This window comes from Ictalurus punctatus, chromosome 28 (assembly GCF_001660625.3).
Source record: "Ictalurus punctatus breed USDA103 chromosome 28, Coco_2.0, whole genome shotgun sequence".
Taxonomy (NCBI): domain Eukaryota; kingdom Metazoa; phylum Chordata; class Actinopteri; order Siluriformes; family Ictaluridae; genus Ictalurus; species Ictalurus punctatus.
Window position 1 is genome coordinate 8,276,567 of NC_030443.2, and position 24,612 is coordinate 8,301,178.

At 38.8% G+C, this 24,612-nt stretch overlaps 1 protein-coding gene across 6 annotated transcripts in view; it reads right to left on the reverse strand.

Annotated features, from left to right (window-relative positions):
- Positions 1-841: 841 nt before the first annotated feature.
- Positions 842-24,612, reverse strand: part of fer (fer (fps/fes related) tyrosine kinase) — an 88,924-nt gene continuing 65,153 nt past the window's right edge. For 4 of the 6 annotated variants that reach the window (XM_017461950.3, XM_053676796.1, XM_017461951.3 and 1 more), the window contains 3 exons: positions 23,542-23,696; positions 3,363-3,485; positions 842-3,212 (listed from right to left, as the gene is read on the reverse strand). In XM_017461950.3, the coding sequence (XP_017317439.1) occupies positions 3,076-3,212; positions 3,363-3,485; positions 23,542-23,696 (415 nt within the window). In that variant the 3' untranslated portion in view covers positions 842-3,075. Of the gene's footprint in view, positions 3,213-3,362; positions 3,486-20,450; positions 23,314-23,541; positions 23,697-24,612 lie in introns of those variants that run through there. The other 2 variants (XM_017461953.3, XM_017461954.3) reach the window with 2 other exon arrangements.

Genomic DNA, 24,612 nt, shown 5'->3' on the forward strand with positions numbered 1-24,612 from the left:
TTTTAAATTAAAACATTAAATTAAATTTAAAAAATAAAATTAAAAATTAAAACATTTTATTTGTTTCGTTTTAAATGAAAAAAAAAAAAAGCAAACCTGATAGTATTCCCATCTTTTACAAAATGTATCGGTAAAAGTGCAGAAAGGCAGACTCCTTAGATTTAAGAGTTTGCATGGCTCAGGTATGATCATCACACACAGAAAATGTTTTGTGACTTTTGTTCCAAAGCGTGCAGAGAAATAGTGGGGAAACGAATTTCGTTACCGGAATGAACCATTTCAAGAAAGAGACTGTGAGAAAACAGGGCGATAGTCAAAATCATAAAAAAAGCTTGTGATTATGTAATCACAGAGTGCTCCACATAAAACACCGTTAGCAGAAGCAGTGTCTCGTGCCTGTGAACTACATGATGAGACCGAATGGAAGGAGCTAAAAATAAAATTCAACACATATGATTGCATGTGAAGCTACCTTGCAATAAATTTACCTCTCAGATATTACTAATGAATAAAACCTGACTGGATGTGTGCAAGAAGCATGACAACAACACAGCATGTGCTTTGAGCAAATTTTGAGATATTGCTTGTCCTACCAATTTTGGCTGCTCAGTGTGAAGGTGGGATTTTCAGCTCAAAACAGAATTAAATCAAAAGTACTCAATTCAACCTTGGAAGACTAGATCAGGATCAGCACAGAGGGCATACACCTCACAATATAAAAATTATTTCTTAAGTAATATTATTTTGGAGTATATAATAATCTATTCTTATGAATACAAATATTGATAAAAGCCTACTTTTGAACAGAGGTGCTGACAAATGTATTCAAATATGCAGTATATGCTTTTTATAGTTAGTTTATTTAACATAATTTAAAACCAAAACAACAATACATGTTCCATCTAAAAATTATTGGCGTTGTCTATAGTCCTACCATTAGCTTACCATTACCATTATATGAATGCTTAGCAATGGAATATTCTCCTACATGGCCAAAGGTGCAATCAAAATATCAAAATTCAATACTCAAGTAATACTCAAGCTACATAAAAATATGATTTTTTTTTTCTACACAGGGTAATAAATGGCAACACCAGTAATATAGGATTAAATACACATAACAAACATGTAATTCCCCAATGTAACAAAGCCTAAAATTATTTCTTGAATCACTGTGATATTATTATGCATTATTTTTTTGTACAGCACTGTGACAACTGGCATTTCTCTACAGCTGGAATATTAAGTCATATAGTGCAACAAAGTAAGAAAATAGACAAGTCAATCAATAGGAAGTGAGAAAAAAATCTATATAATATGTAAAATACATTGACAGTAGGAGTTTAAGAATTTCATAAGATGATGAATAAAAATAAATAAAAAAAAAACTACAAAGAATAACAGTTATTTGAAATAAATAAAACGCCAGGTATCTGAATATAAAATTAAGAGGAAAATACAAGACCTCACTCAGCAGTAGTACTAATGATGTAAGGTCATCACATCTGACCAGAAACCACAGGAAGTATTCTGTCATGTGACGGAGGAACCTGAATAAGTACATGAATGAATCAGTGCTGAGTGATATAAACTCTGTCAAGAGTTTGGATCAGTCAGTACAGACATTTCACAAGACAGTCCACCATTTTAAACAAAACACTACATGTGACACCAGGATGATTTTTACAAACTGCAAACGTGCAAATGTTTTTATTATATGAGAACACAGTGATACCTGGCCACATAGGAACTAAAAGTCATTGACACTTTCAATTCATTATGATTTGCAAAAAAAAAAAGTCTACAAAATTATTACATTATAGAATCTACAACAGTATTTACAAAATACAAAATGAATGTGGTCAGAATACACCTTATAAAAGTAAAAATTTCATTTATTACTCGGGAGTTCAGAGGAAATCATTGTAAGGCACTGTTAAACCAAATAGCAGAAATGAGCAATCAGAAGAGAGAATTAGCAAAATAAACCACAAAGGGTATTTCAGTTTGTCCCAATACATAATGGATGATTTCCTGTAATTACACTGAAGGTAAATGTGCATCAAATACTTTCCAAGCTCATTTTTCAAAATGCATTGTCATATAATAATAATCACAAACTGAACTGTTCATAGAGATAAATTTGAGATTGGCTTTGGCTGATTCACAGACCTTAAAGTAAAATACACATATAGTCATATAACATCTGGATCTCTTACTTGCCTAGAAAGTCTATGCAGAACAGTAGCAGTCCATTTAGCAAAATGACATGCTATAACCCATAAAATGAAGAACCTTGAGTGAAGTAGAGAGGTTATCTCTGACAACGGTTTTACTTAATTGTGAATTAGTCCATTCAGCACAAAGTAACATAGAATGACTGCACTTAATGTGAAGTGTGTGAAAATGTGTGTGTGTTTAAAAGCCAGTCTGTTGAGTTTTAACATTTTGCTCTTAACATGTTCCATAAATTACACTCAGCAATTTGTTATACCTCATTTTTAATGAATCCTTAAACAAATAGTTCTGAATGCAATATTTGTTACCTAGTTGAATTGAGTCAATAGCACAAATTCCTAATTTTATGTTCTTCTCTGCAAAACTTCTCTGAAGTGACATTGTATGAGTTATGAGATAGAACAAAGGGCTCTAAGAAAAGTAAGAGGGTGTGGGAAAAATACCAGTCAAATAAATGCAAGACAACTTTGACAATTTTGCTTTCTCTCTGGTGTCATGGTTATGAAAAACATGGTCAGTGGAATGCAACTTGTTCATAAAAATTCTCTATCAAATACCTTTTCCTCTATTCACATAGATATGTGCAGTCATAGAAATGTACAGTACGTGGTAGAAATACTGACATTTTTACATGAAAAGCCAATACCTAGCTCCCTGGCATTGGCTCAAAGACAACTGCTGCATCAACAATTCATTCAGTCATGTGACAAAGAAATGTGCAAAATAGTATCTTATGTAGCAATGGACATTAGAGAAAATATTAAGGTATTTCTCTTTGTGAATAAGGGAGAAATCATATGTATGGCTTCAGACTGTTCCCCATGATCTAATTTGGAGCTACTTTTTCCTGATTGAAGACAGTTCCCTAAGAATTTCGGCAAATTTGGGACGATTTTCAGGTTTGTAATCCCAGCACCTCTGCATGATCTTGTAGACCTCATCTGGGCACTTCTGTGGGCACAACATTCTGTAACCTGCATTCATGGTAACAAATTTAATCAAAAGTATGCCAGTTGTGAATTAAACATTCATGACAATGTTTCACCTAGTTAAAATAAAAGTAGTGGATAAAGGCATAGCATGTACGTGTGTCTGTTGTGTGTGCTATGCATGAAAACTGATACCTTTTTCAACCTGCTCACGGGCTTGCTGGTTGGTCATGCCTGGATAAGGACATACTCCCAGGCTAAATGTCTCCCACAGCAGGATCCCATAGCTCCAAACATCACTCTCTGAGCTGTATCTCCCTGCGCATACACACACAAATGACATATTTGTTGTTATTTATCAGGGCCCAAATAATGCTTGTGTAGTCCTCCGCAACTTTGTATAATCAAGCAAACCTCAGGTGACAACAAAAGCAACAGATTTCAATATGTAGTAATTTTGTTCACAAGCGCCTACAAGAAGTTATTTCTGCTAAAGGGTGCAATACTAGCTTCTGAGGCAAAGGGTGTACTTACTTTTTCCACAAAAGAATATCACATCTACTGATATTTATGATGAACAAATGAATGAAATAGCTATTTTTCCTTGTGGTTTTGTTCAAGTATAGCAACTTTATTAATAGGCATGGTTTCAAAGATGATCAAATGTTTGCTTGTCCAAATATGTCAAAAAAGCCAACTAATACATATACACACACACACTGTATGCACACTGATGACGCATAACATTAAATTATTAATGTAAAGCATAACATTAAATTATTGAAGTTTGTGTGCTAGAAGCAAGAAAAAGGGGAAGTGTCAGGATCTGAGAGACTCTGACAAAGGCCAAATTGTGATGGCTAGACGACTGGGTCTGACCATCCAAAACAGCAGGTCTTGTGGGGTATTCCCAGTATGCAGTGGTTAGTACCTACCAAAAGTGGTCCAAGGAAGGACAACCAGTGACAGGGTCATGGGCGCCCAAGGCTCACTGATGCATGTGGGGAGAGAAGGCTACCCACAGAAGAGCACAAATTGATGAAAAATTTAATGCTGGCTATGATAGAAAGGTGTCAGAACACAGTGCATCGCAGCTTGCTGTGTATGGGGCTACATAGCTGCAGACCGGTCAGAGTGCCCATGCTGATCCCAGCCCACCACCAAAAGCACCTATAATGAGCATGTGATCATCAGAACTAGACCACTGAGCAATGGAAGAAGGTGGCCTGGCATGATGGATCACATTTTATTTTACATCATGCGGACAGCTGGGTGCATGTGTGTCACATACCTGGAGAAGAGGTGGCACCAGGATGCACTATGGGAAGAAGGCAAGCTGGCGGCAGCAGTGTGATGCTCTGGGCAATGTTGTGCTGACATCATATAGATGTTACTTTGACATGTCCCACCTACCCAAACACTGTTGCAGACCAAGTACACCCCTTCAGGGCAACGGTGTTCCCTAATGGCAGTGGCTTCTTTCAGCAAGCTAATGTGGCCTTCCAAATTTATGTGAAACACAGTCATTTCATGTTAATGACATTAAATAAATATTAAATAAAAAAAAAATCAATAATGAAATAAAGCAAGCCAACACAAATCCATAAATGAAGACAAATAACACCAAGTCATTCAATGAAGACAAAATAAATGCTGCTATACAAAAGGAGGATGGGCTAGTCTGTGGTGGTAGCCATAAGCCAACAGAGTGCAAGCTGCAGTACTGGAAGATTTAGTGCTTGCCACATTTATGAAGAAATAGATATTTAGTGACCATTACAGGGTTTTTTTTTCTCAGAGGACAAAAGCTGCCTTATAAGGCAGTTCAGTTTAGATTTCTTGCTACTCACATGTTTCAAAGAGAGATAATGACAGGTCTGGTATGTCTTAACCTACAATATAACATAGACTCCCTAAGGCTGTGTGCCAACACTGGCTTGTTCAGGAATACATCACATTCTCTCCTACTTTTCGAACACAGCCTTGGTAAGTGAATGACTCTTGGTGAAAGCACTAGTGTGCAAGAGCACATCTGGCAGACTTCTGGCTGACACTTATGCTGTGTTTGACTAGAGGTCACAAATTATAATTCCAACCTCCAACCAGGAAAAGCCAAAGAAAACGCCCTCTCAACCGGAAATTTCTACTCATCAACTTGGAGTAGTCTTCTCAACTACAAGACCATTCCCAGTTTACAGAGTGATGTCAGATCAACATGGCTGTCACAGCATCAAAATAAACAAAGTAGCACTTCTTAAATTTAAATGAGTTATGCCTTATATACAGTATCTCACACAAAGTGAGTACACCCCTCACATTTTTGTAAATATTTGATTATATCTTTTCATGTGACAACACTGAAGAAATGACACTTTGCTACAATGTAAAGTAGTGAGTGTACAGCTTGTGTAACAGTGTAAATTTGCTGTCCCCTCAAAATAACTCAACACACAGCCATTAATGTCTAAACTGCTGGCAATAAAAGTGAGTATACCCCTAAGTGAAAATGTCCAAATTGGGCCCAATTAGCCATTTTCCCTCCCCGGTGTCATGTGACTTGTTAGTGTTACAAGGTCTCAGGTGTGAATATGGAGCAGGTGTGTTAAATTGGTGTCATCGCTCTCACACTCCCTCATACTGATCACTGGAAGTTCAACATGGCACTTCATGGCAAAGAACTCTCTGAGGATCTGAAAAAAGAATTGTTGCTCTACATAAAGATGGCCTAGGCTATAAGAAGATTGCCAAGAGTGCTGCCAGCATTGCTGCAGAGGTTGAAGGGGTGGGGGGTCAGCCTGTCAGTGCTCAGACCATACGCCGCACACTGCATCAAATTGGTCTGCATGGCTGTCGTCCAAGAAGGAAGCCTCTTCTAAAGATGATGCACAAGAAAGCCCGAAACCAGTTTGGTGAAGACAAGCAGATTAAGGACATGGATTACTGGAACCATGTCCTGTGGTCTGATGAGACCAAGATAAACTTATTTGGTTCAGATGGTGTCAAGTGTGTGTGGCGGCAACCAGGTGAGGAGTACAAAGACAAGTGTGTCTTGCCTACAGTCAAGCATGGGGGTGGGATTGTCATGGTCTGGGGCTGCAGGAGTGGTGCCGGCACTGGGGAGCTACAGTTCATTGAGGGAATCATGAATGCCAACATGTATTGTGACATACTGAAGCAGAGCATGATCCCCTCCCTTCAGAGACTGGGCCGCAGGGCAGTATTCCAGCATGATGACGACCACTGCCTTGCTAAAGAAGCTGAGGGTGAAGGTGATGGACTGGCCAAGCATGTCTCCAGATCTAAACCCTATTGAGCATCTGTGGGGCATCCTCAAACGTAAGGTGGAGGAGTACAATGTCTCTAACATTCACCAGCTCCGTGATGTCAACATGGAGGAGTGGAAGAGGACTCCAATGGCAACCTGTGAAGCTCTGGTGAACTCTATGCCCAAGAGGGTTAAGGCAGTGCTGGAAAACACAAAACATTGACACTTTTGGCCCAATTTGGACATTTTCACTTAGGGGTGTACTCACTTTTGTTGCCAGCAGTTTAGACATTAATGGCTGTGTGTTGAGTTATTTTGAAGGGACAGCAAATTTACACTGTTATACAAGCTGTACACGCACTACTTTACATTGTAGCAAAGTGTCATTTCTTCAGTGTTGTCACAGGAAAAGATATAATCAAATATTTACAAAAATGTGAGGGGTGTACTCACTTTTGTGAGATACTGTACATGCCTTTGCTTTAGACCACTTGACATACAGACATATATGACTAACTGACTTTTGGAAAGGAAATTATGGCAAAACGGACGAGGGAAACAATATAATAAAATATATTATAAACAATAATATATAATTAATTATCATCATCTTATATAATTAAAACGATTAAAAAAAAAATTGCGATTATTAAATAACCGGAATAGAATCCATTGTTCTGTAAAGGTGCTGTCTAATTGCTCGATGGCACACTTTGTCAGGAGAGCCCAGAGTCTTGTCTGGGTCCTTGACTAAAGGTCTTTTTGACTCCATGGAACCTCAGCGGTTGACGTCCGAGTTGAATGCTGTAGCCCTACAACCCAGGTGTCTGATGTAAGTGATTCCCAGCATCTGAGTGCTTACCAGCATCCCAGCTGGCTGGTGAAGCACCCGACCGCAGGAGTGGTACAGTCATTGTCTACCCCCTCGCCCATTATAATTTCTGGAGGGGCAACGGCCAGAAGTCTGGCCTCGCTGTGCCAAATAAGGGGGCTGGGCAGGGGCTGGCTGACGAAACCTCTCTGGGTGTTGTGCTCTCATCTGGGTAATATGCCACGGTATGTTCTGAGCCGTATTTGCTGCCATAGAGGGTCTCTGTCTAGTGGGGTGTCCATGACGCAGAGTAGCAAACTGTTGTCTGGCCTGTGTAATCTGTAGACTGCACTCCAGGGCTTGCTGTGCAGCAGGGGCAAACAGTTCCCCAGGAATGACATGAAGAGAGTGGAGGGTTCCACTGCAGGGTTCCAAAAGTGGAGACTGGGCCAGCCATATTTGGCATCAGGCGAGGGTTAATGAAGACATTAAACTCCATGTTCATATAGGTGAATGCCTGCAAAGAGGCATCACTCAGGCTCTGGGCAGAAAGGTCAACTTCTGTAGCCTGCAATGTCTGGGACAGGGCCAGCATAAGGTGTGACATGGAATTCCTAATATGTCCCATATGTGCTGCTGTTTCATAGCTTCTCACAATGAAGTCATCTGACAACCAGCACTGTGGCCAGGGACAGCATGCATCGGGATGAAGTGCTTAATCAGGCGAAAGCACAAGGGCGGCAACAGCTGGCTCTATATTGGGCATGCGGTTAAGGCCATGGTTGGATACATCCTGCATATTGGCTAGTGCTCTACAGTCTGTCGGGAGATGAGAGAAACGTCTGGGGTCTGCCCAGCACCTCTGCAGCTCCTCGATATATGGAGCTGAGAGTGGGACACAGAGAGCTGCGGACTGAGGTCTTCCTGAAAAAAAGCGCTCTGAGGAGTCACCTGGACACGTGCTGCATCTAACCCCAGATGTGCCAAGGCCATTTTTAAAACGGGCCTGACTGATGTCTGACTGGCCTCTGAGCCTTTCAATGCACTGTGGCTCATCCCCTGAGCATTGGGATGAGATGAATGGGAGCTTTCACCTGTTTCCCGCCTCATCATAACCTCCACCAATAACTAGGCTCTCCAAGACCCTAGTGGAGAGTGCATCCTCCTCCAAGATCTCAAAGGTTGGTGACAGTATTGGAGGCAGCACAATGGGAGGAGACTGCGGTGCAGGATCACTAGCATGCCGTGCACTGGGTGGTTGCAAATTAAGGAGGAGAGAATTAATCTCTTCAAACTCAGATGCCAAGGTGTCTACCTTCTGGGCAAGGGCTCTACCTTTCTGCCTGTCCCTTTACCAGGCCCCCCTGCGAATCTGTCTTATGGCGCTTATGAGAGCTAGGAGACATGGCCTGTGTAGGATGCAGTTGAGTGCCCAATCTGCCCTCTAGCTGGGCCAGCCTGGCTGCCCATGATGCCAAGCTCATACAGCTGCAGTTCATGCATGCCATCTCAGTTAATCCCTCTCTTAAGAGGCAAGAGGGACATCTCTCATGGCCATCCTCTAGTTCAAGAGGGGCCAGGCAATCAAAACATGTCATAAAAATGGGTACCCGCAGTGATTACTATCCATGTGGTTTTCTGCGTGTGAACACTTTACCAGGTAGTAATTGAAAACGAAAGAGAGAAATGTCCACTTTGCAGTGACACAATGACACTCCGTATGGTAAAACAGCTGAGATCACTGCCATGCAATATGATACAGTTAAGAGCAACACTCTCTTGCACTGTAACTATTAATTAAAGAGATCCACGAACTAAATCACAGGGAGGAAAACAAACACCCATTTCAATCACCCCCCTGTCAAGGTGCGATGTGTAGCCTGTCCTATTAACAAGTCAATTATGAAAAGTAAACAAAAAAAATATAGGGGAATGATCCCTCTATGATAACTTATGCACTGGTATGCAATCTGGTGCATTAAGAGTGAACATGCTCACACTGTAGCCAATAATTAAACAAATTCATGAACTAAATCACAGGCATGAAAAACACTTCAATGAAGCCCAATCGGGGTGCGTTGTTTACCGACAGTGCGTCAAAAAATTAAGCAACCAAAATCGTGGGGAATGACTCCACGAAACTTATAGACAGAAAACTATGGGAGGGGATTCCAACTGGACCTCAAGTATTTAACATTGTATTAGCGTTAAAGCGAGAAACACCAAACTGATCACGAACTGTAAACTGTCGATTGCCAAATTAGAGTGTGCCCACTCCTAAACGGCATTAATAGTAGAGTTCACTTACCTCTTGCTGGATAGCGCACTGAAGTTAAACAATCACAAAAAAGGCTAGCCACAGTCTTTGGAGGATGACAGTTCATAGCTCCAACCCTACTTCGGGTTACAAGACTACCAGCGGTGCCTACACTCTTGAAACCTGCTGACCAATGCGAACCCTATATTCAGACATAAATAAGCTTTAGTTTAAATTATGAATATACATTTTGTAGATTGCTGGATAACTCTTAATGTCACCTTTTATTAGTGCTCAAAATTATGAAAAAATCAAGAGTAGTAGCCTTTTTATCCTAGGTATGTGTACATGGTTACCAAGGGTCCCTTTGGAGTCTCCAAAAGTTGATTTGGTAAACGCATGGACATATCCTTATAAAAATGTGTAAAAGAAAAATTTTCTGTGGTATTTTTTGACTAGGTAACAACGTCATGCTCTGGTCCCATTGTGTTTTCCAGCTAATAGCTCCCAGCTATAGTCATCTGCAGGCATCTGTATGCAAAAATAAAATCAGACAGAAAAACCTTTCTATTTCAGTGTGTTGAAACTTCTATTACTTGGTGTCCATGATCACATGGGTACAATGTAGATCTAATTTTTTCCCCTCTGTTTTTCAAATTCACCTTTTCTGTAACTTGTCTTCAGATTTTGGCCTTTTCAGGTGCTGTTACAAAGCTAAATAATATTTTTTAAATTGCCATAGATGTGAGTAGAAATGACTTCCTGCCTCTGAAAAATTTCTATGGAGTTTTGTGGGTGTTAATGAATGCAAAGCAATTTTCTTCTTGAATACATCATCCTGAAGTACATTTTTGCATTTATTCATTTAGCGGACGCTTTTTTCCAAAGTGACTTACAAATAAAAGCAAAACGATATATCAAGTGGAGAACAATACAAGTGGCACTACCATACATGATTTTTTATTGAGATCTAGAGAAGCAAAGTGCACAGAGTAGAGTTGTAAGAGCAGAATTTATTATATATATATATATATATATATATATATATATATATATATGGGCAAGGGGGTTGCAAGTTAGGGGTTAGTCAAATATTCATGAAAAGAGGTGAGTTTTTAACCATTTTTTGAAGATAGTGATTCTGCTGTCCAGACAGGCTGGAAGTTCATTCCACTGCTGAGGGACACAGTCAGCTTGAAGGTTCTGGAAAGAGACCTCATGTCTCGCTGAGCAGGCACTACCAGGCTAGTCGTTAACTGATCACAGATTACGTGAAGGAACATAAACCTCAAGGAGTGTTGAGTTAGAGGGGAGAGACAAGGTCTTGTACATGAGGATGAAGGTCTTCAATTTGATGCAGGCAGCTACAGGAAGCCATCGGAGGGAGATGAAGAGGGGTGTGATGGGTTATTTTGGGCTGGTTGAAGACAAGGCGTGCTGCTCCATTCTGAATCATCTCAAGGGTTTTGATGGAGCTGACTGGGAGGCCTGAGAGTAGTGCATTGTAATAGTCTAGTTTTGAGATAGCAAGAGCCTGGACTAGTAGCTATGTAGCCGTTCAGTGATATAGGGTCTGATTTTCTTGAAGTGTTTTCGTGAAATTCCTTTTATACCACAACAATTAACTATCATTACAATTTTTGAATATTAAAGAAAAACTTTTTTTTTGTTAGTTATATTTAATTTTTGTAATTTCTGCAAAACAGTGAAGTCCCTGTGAATTAGCTGTTAATTATAAAAATCATAATTAGAATGACTGCATTAATATAAAACTTATTAAAACTGATTTCATGGAAAATTAATCAACACCCGACCAGATCTGAAAATTCAATATCACTGTGGTACAAATGAAAATTATGTTACAGTAAATGAAGTTTGTACATGAACAAAAGTATGTGGACACCTAGCCATCACACTCATATGGGCTTGCTGAATGTCCTATTTCAAAGCCATGGATATTAATATGGAGTTGGTCCCCCCTTTGCTGCTATAACAGACTTCACTCTCTTGTGAAGGCTTTCCACTAGATTTTGGGATGTGAATATGGGGATTTGTGCCCATTCAGCTTCAAGAGCATTAGTGAGAACTGTTGTTAGGCAAGATGGCCTGGATTGCAGTCAGCATTCCAATTCATCCCAATGGTATAATGAGCTGAGGCAAGTACATGGGTATACTTTTTACTGCAGCAGTGGGTGCACTCCTCTCAGGTACAATACAAACTTTGTGAAGGTTCTAACCGCCAAGATACAGTGAAATGAAAATCTCACTGGATTAGTGAACTTTATGTAATCATATACAGAAGAAAGACATGTTAATCTGGTGGGCAATATGGCCATTTACACAACACTCTAAGGATGATGAGGCACACTGAAACATGCTCATGGCAGTCATACTACACACCAGCAGTAGAGTACTGGGCTACAAGTGCAAGAAACACCAAGTCTGGTATGTTAACAATAACAGGACTGAGGCCTGCACAACTGGTTAATGTAACTGCAGTCATGTGGGCAAAAAAAAAAAAGTAAACCACATGGAAATTGTTGGCTTTTTTTTTTTTTTGCCATATTTGGACAAGCACACATTTGATCATCTTTGAAACAGTGCCTATTAATAAAGGTGATACACTATATCAAATGACGCACAAAATTTAGATTTTGTAGTAATTTGCAGTCATTTAAAATGAACATAAACAAATCAAGCACATAGAAAACATAAGTATACCCCTACATTTATCACACCTTCAAATCCATAAATTTAGAATCAGGTGTTCAAGATTGGGTGCCAGTGATTAGAATCTGCTTAGAAAGTGCAGGTAGAACCTGTCATATTTATACCTCTCATATCTAGTGTCTGGTGTTCCCTTTGCTATTGAGGTGTGTGGTGTCATCATGCCAAGATCTAAAGAGTTCTGTAAGGCCTTTCAAAAAAAAGGTTGTATATGCCTATGAGTCTGGTAATGGATTTAAAAGGACCTCCAAAATATTTAAAATACATCATTGCACTGCAAGGAAAATAATCTACAAATAGCACAGATTTCAACGACAGCCAATTTGTCCAGGACTGGCCATCCTAGCAAATTCAGCCCAAGAGCAGACCGTCTGATGCAAAAAGAAGTCTCCAAAACCCCCAAAATTTAATAACAGGATCTGCTAGTAAATCTTACAACTGTTGGTGTCAAAGTGCATGCTTCTACAATCAGAAATAGACTGCACAAATCTGACCTGCATGTGAGGTGTGCTAGGAGAAAGCCTTTGCCAGTGAGCATAGGCAAAGAGTAGACCTTTTGGAACAATGTGCTATAGACAGACCAATCAAAGATAGAGTTGTTTGGCCACAGCTTTTCATGAAATGCACCTCACACCAACTGTGAAGCACGGTGGTGGAAATGTTATGGTTTGGTAGTCTCGCTGCCTCAGGGACTGGGCAGCTTGCATTCATTGATTCAACTATGAATTCTGCATCATCAAAGAGTGCTTGAAGATAATGTGAGGCCATCTATCTGAAAGTTGACGTTGAACTGAAAGAGGACTTTAACAAGATTATAATCATAAGCACACTAGCAAATCCACCAAGGAATGGGTCAAAAAGAAATGGAGGGTTATGGAATGGCCTAGTCAAAGCCCGGATTTTAATCCCGTTGAAATGTTGTGGGGGGATTTGAAATGGGCAGTACATGTGAGAAAACCCTCAAACATCTTGCAACTGAAAGAATATTGCATGGCCAAATGGTCAAAAATTCCAGCAAGCCTGGTGGACAACTATGCAAAATTCCTACAAGAAGTTATTCCTGCTAAAGGAGGGAATACTAGTTTCTGAGGCCAAGGGTGTACTTATTTTTTCTACAGAAGAATACCACATCTATTGATATTTCTGTTAAATAAATGATTGAAAAAGCTAAGCTTTACTTTGTTTTGTTCAAGTATATCAACATTAATAGGCACTGTTTCAAAGATGATCAAATTTTTGCTTGTCCAAATATGTAAAATAATAAAATAAAATAAAACAACAATTTCCATGGGGTGTACTTATTTTTTCACATGACATTTATGTCCTTCAACACCCAACACAGGAGGGCATGGCCAAACCAACCAGAACAATGATAATCAAAGTTTTTTTTTTATTTACACTGAGGATGAAGAATCTTCAGGCCCTGATGGAATACCAGCTAAAATTCTCAGACTAGGTGGAAATGACCTCCTGAACACATCCATGCTTTGATGTGATATCGGTTCGGTGCCATAATAAACACTTTAATTTAAATATTAGATTTGTTTTTACATACAACCTACCAACCTCCAAACATTTAAGAGTTTCAAGGAAGGAAGCTGCCCCGTGGACTTGTCAGATGCCCTCATCAAGTACATCAGCATCACCCAGAAGACCTTTTGCTGGTACAAGACACTATTCATTCACGTTGTGAATATTGCAGTTGTGAACAGCTATAGTCTCCACAAAGAGATTGCCAAGGACAAACAACAGGAGTCCATGACCCAGAATCCTTTTAGGAAGATCCTTTGGGCAGAGCTGGCCAACGATGGGGAAAAAAGAACCATGTCATGTGTGCCACTTTTTCTGAGGAGCAAATACAGCAGGAAGCAGAGAGAAGGCCTTAGGGGTGTTTTCCTGTGCCAATCACAGATGTCTCCCTCTCAGATCCCCACCCAAATGTCACATAGGGGAGAATACTGTGTACACTGCTTGGCACAGAAGAAGAACAATACCGTTATCAAATGCAATTTTGTGATTTGCCACTTTGCATGATTGCAGACTGCCTGTGCTTCATACTCTGGAATGATCTGAACCAGTATACTGATAGTCTGAAATTGCAAACCAGTGTTTGTCAGGTGGATTTTGTTTTACTCTTTTTACAAGTGCATAATTGCTGCAGTTCATGTTCAGCCTCGTTGTTCAGCCTTGTTATTTACGGTATATAGTTATTTTGCCTCCTAAAATCCAACCCTTTGTGTTCGTTGCAGGAGGTGGTAACACTATTACTAACTGAAAATGTTAACTTTGTAATTGTGCTGGCTAAAGGGACTCTGGTAAAATATTTACAATGACCACATTTTAAACATTACAACACTGAACAGCAACCAGGACCAATGTTAACTTTTCAATTTTTGTCTTGTCACATCAAAATTCTAAACAGAGGTTAAGATGTTGGGCCCCCAAGGTATGTATTCTGTGTACAGATGGCTGTGTGTTTAAGTAACAAAGGCTCCTTGAATTATGGTGAAGTTAGGTATAGTATGAAAAATCTTTGTGCATTTGAATACTTTTTTGACCACTTATGGAGTTTGTGAGGACACCTAGTGGCAGCTGTCAGACACTGCTTTATAGAATTTGAGAAATCTGCACCACTTTTTTCTCCCATGTTGACAAGATTGTGAACCAAATAATAAATATAAATAGAAAGTGATTCTAAACATTCAGAATTTCATTTTACATCAAAACAAAAAGGTGTTTTTATTTTATTTACCTAAAAAGGGCATTATGTTTCCCCCCACATTTTTATGCATTCACAGATCATAATTATTTTCAAAAAGATGAGACATTTTTTAACCATGCTCTATAACTGTAAATGTCTATCCATTAATTAAATTATTCAGTGTATTCAATGCTGTGCTGTGTGTAAATTCAGAGACTAAATTTCTCTCCCTTCACCGCTTCACTGTCTCCACCCTCTATCTCTTTTTGTCGCAATCTTCGGCCCCATTCCCCCTCACATTTCTCCTCCGTTGTCACAACCTTACTTCCCTCTGATAGCCACCTCTCCTCACTTGACTTAAACACCGCAACTGAGCCGTTTTTAATCAACTCTCCAATTTTCTCACACAGAACAACCTCCTGGACACCAAGCAATCTGGCTTCAAGAGCAATCACTCCACGGAGACTGCTCTGCTTTCTGTCACTGAAGCCTTACGACTACTAAGAGCAACCTCTAGATCATCTGTCCTCATCCTACTTGACCTCTCAGCTGCTTTCGACACTGTGAACCATCAGATCCTCCTGTCAACTCTCTCCAGCCTGGGCATCACTGGAACGGTTCTGCACTGGGTGGAATCCTATCTCTCTGACAGATCCTTCAAGGTATCATGGAGGGGAGGTATTTCTGAAACTCAGCAACTCACAACTGCAGTTCCACATTGGTCAGTTCTGGGTCCACTCCTATTTTCTATCTACACTACATCTCTAGGGCAGTTGAGTCTCATGGCTTCTCATATCATTGCTATGCTGATGACACCCAGCTCTATTTGTCCTTCCAGCCTGACGATCCATCAGTCTCTGCACGCATCTCTGCTTGCCTGTTGGACATCTCGGTCTGGATGAGGGAACATCCAGCTCAAGCTCATCCAGCTTAAGCTCAACCTGGCAACCTCCAGCTTAAGCTCAACATCCAGTTTAAGATCAACCTGGCAAAATCTGAGCTTCTCGTCATCCCAGCCTGTCCCTCAATCAACCACAACCTCACTGTACAGCTCAACTCAACCACACTCAAGCCAACCAGGACGGCCAGGAACTGGGATGATTCTTGATGACAGCTTGACCTTTACAGACCACATCTCAACAACTGCATGGTCCTGTAGGTTCATCCTGTACAACATCAAGAAAATCCGACCCTACCTCACCGAACAGGCTACATAGATACTAGTCCAGGCTCTTGTTATCTCAAAACTGGACTACTGCAACTCACTACTTTTGGGCCTCCCAAAAGTATGCTGCAGCCCAAGAGAACCCATGTCACACCCCTCTTCATCTCCCTCCACTGGCTTCCTGTAGCTGCCCGCATCAAATTCAAGGCCTTGATGCTCACCTACAAGACCTTGTCTGGAGCAGCACCCTCCTACCTCAACTCTCTCCTGAAGGCTTATGTTCCCTCACGCAATCTGCAATCGATTAGCGACCGATGTTTAGTAGTTCCCACTCAGCGTGGTGCAAGGTCCCTTTCCAGAACCTTCACACTAACTGTGAATGAACTTCCAACCTCAATCCGGACCGCAGAATCTCTCACCATCTTCAAAAAACAGCTAAAGACCCACCTCTTCCGTGAACACCTAACCAACTCATTTAAAAAAATAAATAAATAAAATAAATCTTGCACTTACCTCTACTCTGTGCACTTTGCTTCTTCTGGAACTCAATTAATGGATCTTGTATGGTAGCACTACTTGTATTGTTCTCTGCTTGATATATCGATTTGCTTGTATTTTTTCGCATTTGTAAGTCGGTTTGGATAAATGCATCTGCTAAATGAATAAATGTCAATGTAAATATAAATTTTCAAAATATAAACAGAATTATTGAAAACAAAAACAGGTGGAAATTACAGAATCTGCGAACAGGAGTTAATACCACATTTGTGAAGATGGACCAAGCCCTTAGTATGAATAGCATACATAATTAGACATAATTATCACAAATATAGGTGGGTGGAGAGAAATGGTCCAAAAGGTCATTTTTAAAATAGATTGAGTAAAAAAAATCAATTCCAGTAAGAAATTTCACTGTACACTTTTTCAAAGAGACATGCTTTTTTTGGGCACAAATATAAATAACGCCTCCCAGTGGCCAGCTTAACTGAGATTGAATGAGACAACAAAGGAGTCCTGTCCTGAACCTGTCATTACAGTTTCAAGATGCTAGTTCAGTGCTAACCCTATCAAATACTTTCTGAATGCTAAAGCCTCTTGTATACTTAGTTTTTTTAACGCGTATGCTAGCGTATGCGCACAATCGTACACATAGCCTTTCAAAATATACACCATTTGATATGTACGTGTACACAGGCGGTCGACAAAGAAAAATCACAACAACACGAAGAAAAATGGAGGAGAAAGACATGCTGCTTCACTTGTTGTAACTAGACTAAGAAGACTTTTTAAAAAAGAGAAAGAAGATTGCCTCTGCAACCACTCTTCCAGAAAAGAGCTTGCACTCGTTTCTGTCTCTTCCATTTATTCCGTTTTTCTGTGACTGCCTTCAGAATGAACGGCCCTGGGTCACTGTTGCCACCTTGTGAAATAAATAAATAGTGCAAAAGAATTAAATGTTCATGTACAACCTGTTGGAAAAATCTGGTGACTCAGGTACTCTCCTGCTGACAAAATATGCATCACATGTACTGTATGCTGTTCCTAGCGTATGTGTAAAAAGTGAAGTATAATTTGGACTTAATTGGCCAATGGAGCCCAGCTTTTTACGTGATTAAATCATTATCAAAAATCTACCTATAGACTACCATGGAAATGCTGCACATTGATTGGATGTACAGATCCCGAGAAACAGTTATTTGACCATAGCATTGCCCCTATGGCCACACCCCCATATTTGCATATGACCACAAAATCTGGTCTTTTATGTCCCTTTCAAGTTTCAGTTAAATCCATAAAATCTCTAATTAGTTACAGCTGCTTATGAAAGTAGGGTCTACCTCATTATAATTGATTGAACTCTGGTGGCCATATTGTTTCCAAATTTCAAACTTTTGGTTTAGGTTTCACACTTTTGCATATAATGTGACACCAATATTGTGCAGATTGGGATAAAAATCTAGGACAAGCCTACAAAAGTAGGTTTTGCATATTATGCATATTATATTCAATAGGAGATCATGGGGCTAAATACTCCAAAAAGCTAAGTATAACAAAGAAGATATACAGTTCATCTTACTTTACAAGAAATATGCATTTTTAATGAGCAAAAATATGAATTTTGCCCCCCAGTGGCCAATTTACATTGATTAGAAGTGGGTCCAAACAGAAACATACCTTTCAAAATTTGTGACAATAGGTCAACATTAACCCTATCAAATTCCTGCTGAAATTTGATTGGCTGTTAAATTTTTTTTTTAACTTTTTTTTTTAACACATTTTTAAAAAGATAATTAGGGCATCATCAAAAATCCACTTATACATTAGCAGATAGATGAAGCTTATATGAATTCAGCTTGACTGGAGGTAGAAGCATCTGCAAAATGAAAAAATGTAATGTAAATGTAAGAGATTCACTTGCCTGCACTTAAGCGAGAGAGCAACGGTATAAATGTAATGACAGACGCGGAGAGGAGAAGCAGAGAGATCGAAAGAAGATTAATGTTGAGTTAAATTTGTTAAAAGTTGATTTTAAGACTCTAAATGAAACACATACGAATGCTTACCTAGTCAGCAACCTAAAGGAAATACATTTGGGTGAATGACAGCTGTTTGGTGAGTTTTAGCTCATTTTGTTGAATTCGTTTGATTGTATAGGCTGTTAAATGCCATTCAAGAAGTCGGCCGCTACATGGAAAGAGTTATAAATATGTATTGATTAACAGTTTATGTCAATAAAATTTGAATGTATGTTGTCTATTGTGGAAGTTGTTTGAAACTAATTGTATTAAAAATACGGAGTAATGAGTACAAAATGCTCGCTCCGCCACCATTTTGAGCTGCTCAAGTAACATAGCGATGACATTATGCTATATGGTTTTGTACATCTTTATTGGAGTTATTTGTAGTTATGGAGTGATATGATGTCTTATGACCTGTTATGCAGGTCAGGTTTTATGTTCCATTTAAAATACATATATATATTTGGACAAAGATTCTCCTATGGTGTGTGTGAAGTCATACTTGACGCAGGAATTGAGATGGTGGGCCAAGCCGGATTGTGAATCTCATCTCCCTTGTCAGCAAGAAGACCTGTTACATTGCCTGGTAAACTCACTGCCAGAGCAGTGATTGGATTTATTTGAATTGTTGAATGACGATTCTTTTCCTACTTAAACCATCTTCATTTTTTATTATTACATTGGACAAACTAAACTATATTACACATACTGAACGGAATGAACAATTTTACACATATTGAATGAACTGAAATGTATCACACACCACAAACTGAGTTCAAACTGAATTGCAGTATCGTATACTGTTTATTGTTTTAAAATATTCTGTGTTGTGATATGTGATTGTGTTTACTTCAAGTACAATGAAATTGTTCTTTTGCCTGTGAAGGAAAAGAAGGGTTAACACATACAAAAGTGAAACTGAAATAGGAGTAACCTATTAGCTTGATCTTAACTATTACTAACTAGTCTAAACAAATCGTCCAGGATTTAATAGATTAAATGATCTCTAATCTAGAACACAAAAAGGGAAAAGTGATTTTTTTTTTCTTTTACACATTTGCCTTTTATTTCATGTTTTTTTTCCCCCACTGATCCAGACTACTGATTTTTTGTTTGTTTGGGGTTTTTTTTTTTGGTGCTTTTTTTTTTGCTGTGTTACAGTAAAGTGTTGTTTCTGTATTCAGTATCTGGTCTCCAGTGAAACTTTTATACCATCCCTCCCCCCACCCCCCACTTCATTCGATACCTAAAACTTGTCCAGTAGTTTAAGTGTTGTATTGGAGAATGCAAGTGCTAGACATTGCATAGACTTTATTCTACTTTTAGGTCTGAAAAAAGTAGGTCATAAGATCATATTCATGCAGAAATATAGAAAATTCTAAAGGGTTCACCAACTTTAAAGCACCACTGTATGTCAGAATGCTGTTCATAGATGTCAGTTCAGCATTCAACACAATCATCCCCCCAGCATATTTGCCCTTCTGCCGTCTGGCTTTAAATCAATAATAAGGCATGTCACTTTGTTCATTTACTGCACTGACATACTGTTTACAGTACACTGACACTTTGATTGTATATTATAAAAATTATCACAAAAATTTAAGTGGGTGGTATTAAATGGTACAGAAGGGAATTTTATGGAGGTTGAAGCAAAAATTAACCAAAATAAATCTGACTGTACACATTATTTTCCAAGAGATATGCTTGTTTTTGTGTGCATAAACAAGAATAGCATCCCAAGAGCAGTGGTTCTTAAACTTTTTCAGTGTGGGGGCACCCCTTGTGTAAGGTGCATCCCTTTTTGACTCCCCAAAGAAAATTCATGACACAAAACAATCTCAAACTTACAATTTTAATTAAACCAAAAACATTAAATTATGCAATGCTGGAACATCAATTCTTTTGGTTGGTAGTCTTATTTCTCTGATGTCTGATTACACAGAATTTATGATAAATTCTTTATTTCATAAAATGGAACAAATTGTTATAAGACTTTTTAGAAATAGTATTGTGTTGAAACTGCTACTTTTTAGAAATTTTTGTTTTGGAAAAGTGCAACAAAAGTGAATAATATTGAACATTAATTTATTATTTCATAGTAGATGAATATTGAACATTTAATTTACATATATTTAACCAGAATTTGCATTACATTTTGATGTGGTAATAAAATAAGCTTTTTTATGCACTGTAGAGAAATGTCAGTGGCTCAGTGGTTTTGTTTGGAACTTGAATCTGAAATTGGATTTGAAGTTATTGGGGGTTTTTTTGTGCCAGGAAACAAATAAATCTCTACTCAAAAAGGAAATGGCATTAAAATATAATTTAAAAGAAATCATGCAATGCAAGAACATCAATCTAATAACAACTACTGTACAAAAGTACATACCCAGTCTTAGTGGGAAGGGTGAGACTTTCATTCTTTGCAGAGCTTATCAATTCTGGGTGGTATTGGTGACAGGCAAACTCTCAAGTCACCTTCCACATTAAGCCGTACCCTGTGTTTAGTTTTTACTGCCATCATGGCTATATCAAAAAGATATGTGGTTGGGAAAGGCAACAATATTCTCATGGCCTGAAAAGCAACCTCCTTTTACTCCTTTTCAACTATGGGCCAAAATTCTGCAAGGGTCTGCTGATTAAATCTCATCTCAGTGCAATCACTGGATAATTCCAAAAGTTCATCATCAGCTTTTCCACTGAGACCACTGGCCAGTCATATCTCTCCATGTCAATGTCTGTGAAGTAGTAACTGAAATGTTCATTGAGTGATGTGAGTGGTAATGATGTTGAGCATTAAGTCCACTCCCATAATGTTTGTGTCCAAAAATTCAGATAGACGTGGAAACATGTCAGTGATGCCTGTTTGTAGTTTACATATCCACAAATAGATTTTACTCCTGAATGCATTTATTTTGTCAATTGCATGCAATATTATGGAATAAGATCCCTGAATGGACAGATTAAGGACATTGAGACTACTAAAAACGTCTGCAAGGTAGGTTAGATTTGCCATCCGCTGTTGGTCGAAAAAGAACAGTGCCCAGTCAGGTTTATGTGCTTTTAAAAAGTCATGGAGCTCATGTCTTAATTCGAACATGTTCAAAAACTCTCCCGTGTGAGAGCCACTGTACCTCCGAATGGAACAGTAGCTGATCGTGAGCTGCCCCCATCTCCGTGCATAGAAGAGACATGACTTCAGCCATTATTTTACATCCTTAATAGGGTCCAACAGGAAAGGCATTTGGAACATGGACTGACTGTATTTGTACAGGGCTTTGTTAATACAACATTATTCCTCTGTGAAGGCAAGTGGAAGATAGCACCCACGTTGAGGCGGCACTAAACTGCAGTAGAAAAGCAAGCTCAGAAAAGTAAAGCGAGCTGAGTCGAGCCATACCATGCAATGGAAAAGCGGCTTACTGCTTCCAACACATCATGCAGGTCGGGTGCCATTGATTTTGATGCAAGTGCTTGACGATGAAGCACACAGTGAGTGGCTACGATCTTCGGATTTACAGCTTGAATTCGGGTGACAGCTCCACTCTCGTGTCCAATCATTGATGCCACACCATCAGTGCAAACAGACAGACTTTTTCCAGCTCAGATGTTCTTCTATCATGAAAGTGTTCAATATTTTGAAAATTGACTTACCCCTTAGCTCTTCCCTTGAGTTCTTTGGAAATTAAATTATCTTTCAAAATTTTACTATCCAATGAATATCGAACGTACACTAAAAATTGCTCTGCACTGCTAACATCTTTGCATTCATCAAGTTGAATTGCACACTGCTCACACAATCTTTCAATCAGTTGACATTTCACATCAAAAGACAGGTCTTTGATCCGATTGCCTACTGTATCATTGGACAATGGTATGGATTTAATCTTGTTTGCGGCCTCCTCCCTGACCATCACTCTGCACATATCCACTGCTGCTGAATATGTGACATAATACAACATAATGAATTATTAATTCCTCCCCAATTGTGTGCGGATTTTTACCTTTGGCTATTCGCAGGGCTGCAAGATAAGATGCTTGCTGTGCTTCCTTGGGAATTGTTATGATGTTAGTCAGTCGTACCTTTTGCTATAGATATTCTTCTTTCTTTCTCTGGAAAAAATCCTCACTTTTATTTGCATGCTCTGGATGAATTGTTTGAGATGCCGGTTGAGTTTATATGGTTTCAGCGCTTCAACAGATAAAACCTTCAAGCACAACATGCACTGCGGTCTGCCGTCACTATATTCCATGCAGCTATATTTTATGTACGAGTTGTCAAATTTTTGCAAGTAATCATGAGTTACATCTGTTTGAATAAATTAGGCTCCATCTCATTAGAGTTGATTGATGTGTGGGAAGATTGGCCAAAAATCTTAGGACTAGTTTGCAAAAGTAGGCTGTGCATATTATGCAAATTACCAAAAAAAATCCAACTAATTAAATTTAAATGCTTTAATATGTGAACCACTTCATGCTGCTGAATACAGATGAGTGAAAACACTCCAGAAATGCTTACATTTGCTTTCATTTCAAACTGCCCATGTTATATTCTAATTATTATTCCTATATAACAGTGAAGTGTTCATTATTTTTATTTTTTTGGCTTCCAAGACTTTCTTGCTGAATTCTGGTGTGATTCTTGCAATTCCGCCACCTAATGGACATGCTCATGTTATGCGCAACTATGAAGAATTCACCCTGTGCAAATATACACACATCATGCACTGATGTGCTTGCAGAAACATGTACGCAAACGAAAAATATCAACCATAACCATCACATCATTGTCTGAGTGAGCCAACAGATGGCAATGTGGGATTTTACATTGGAGGTGCTGGAATGAATAAAAATTCTAGCACATCCAATGTAAAATCCCTGCAGACAGCTCCTTCTGAGGAAATAGTAAGTCAAGACCAAGATCTTTACCATAGTTTAGTGCCTCTGGTGCAGTCCACTTGATAGGAATTTGCTTGAGGCCAGATGATGAATAAATTCCATCATCTTCCTGACGCGACATGCCAAAGTCACTGATTTTCAACAGGTTGTTTTCCCCCACCAGGCAGTTCCGAGCAGCTAGATCCCTGTAACAGGCACATGAAGAGAGAGATATTTCTGTGATTTTTTTCTCCCCATCCCACCACAAATACAGACAGTACTAGTGTCAGCATATCCAGGCCCCAATTTACTGTATACTACACTGTAGGGCTGCAACAAGTAAATGACAAAAATCAAAAATAAAAATAGTTTGCAATTAATTTCATTACTGATTAGTTGGCTGTGGCATGCTACATCACAACAGAAAGTATGGGAACTCTCTACAGTTATACTATTCTGCTGGCCTCATGACATTTTTATGCGTGTAATATTTTGAATTGTAATCATGATTGTGGTCAGTGGCAGAGACAGTGGAAGCATTATGTACCTGCTAGAATAATGTTTATTAACAGCTATGTATTGAGTTGTCCTAGCTCCAGTTTTCTGTATGTATTGCATATTTATGATGATATTTATTGACCGTTCTTGCCAGAAAATATTATCTTGTGCTCCTTTGGCCAAAAAGTTGGCAGTCTGTGAACAGGTTCTCAAATGAATAATTATGAGACTAATGTTTTATCAATTCAAAACTGCCATTAAGTGTGTGCGTTATGCAATGTTGTGAAGCATGTGGTGAAGATATTTACATAAATTTACTTTTCAGAAGTTAAATTATTTTAATTGTTGATAAATGCTACGCTGTTTAATTTTCTTACTATACAATATATATTTTATTATATTTTGGTATGTCCAGTCTCCAACATTTTTTCAGTTCACAGCAAAGTTGATCCCAAAAAAGATTAAGCGATTCCATGCATTGAAAACTTTGGAATTAATTCAACACACTGAAAATTCTTTGTTTCACATGTCATTAAAAACTAGGAGTAAAAGTGAAAAAGCAAGAAAGTCAGTGCTTATTTATTTTAAATTTGCCTTGCCGAAAATTAACAAATCATGGTTTGA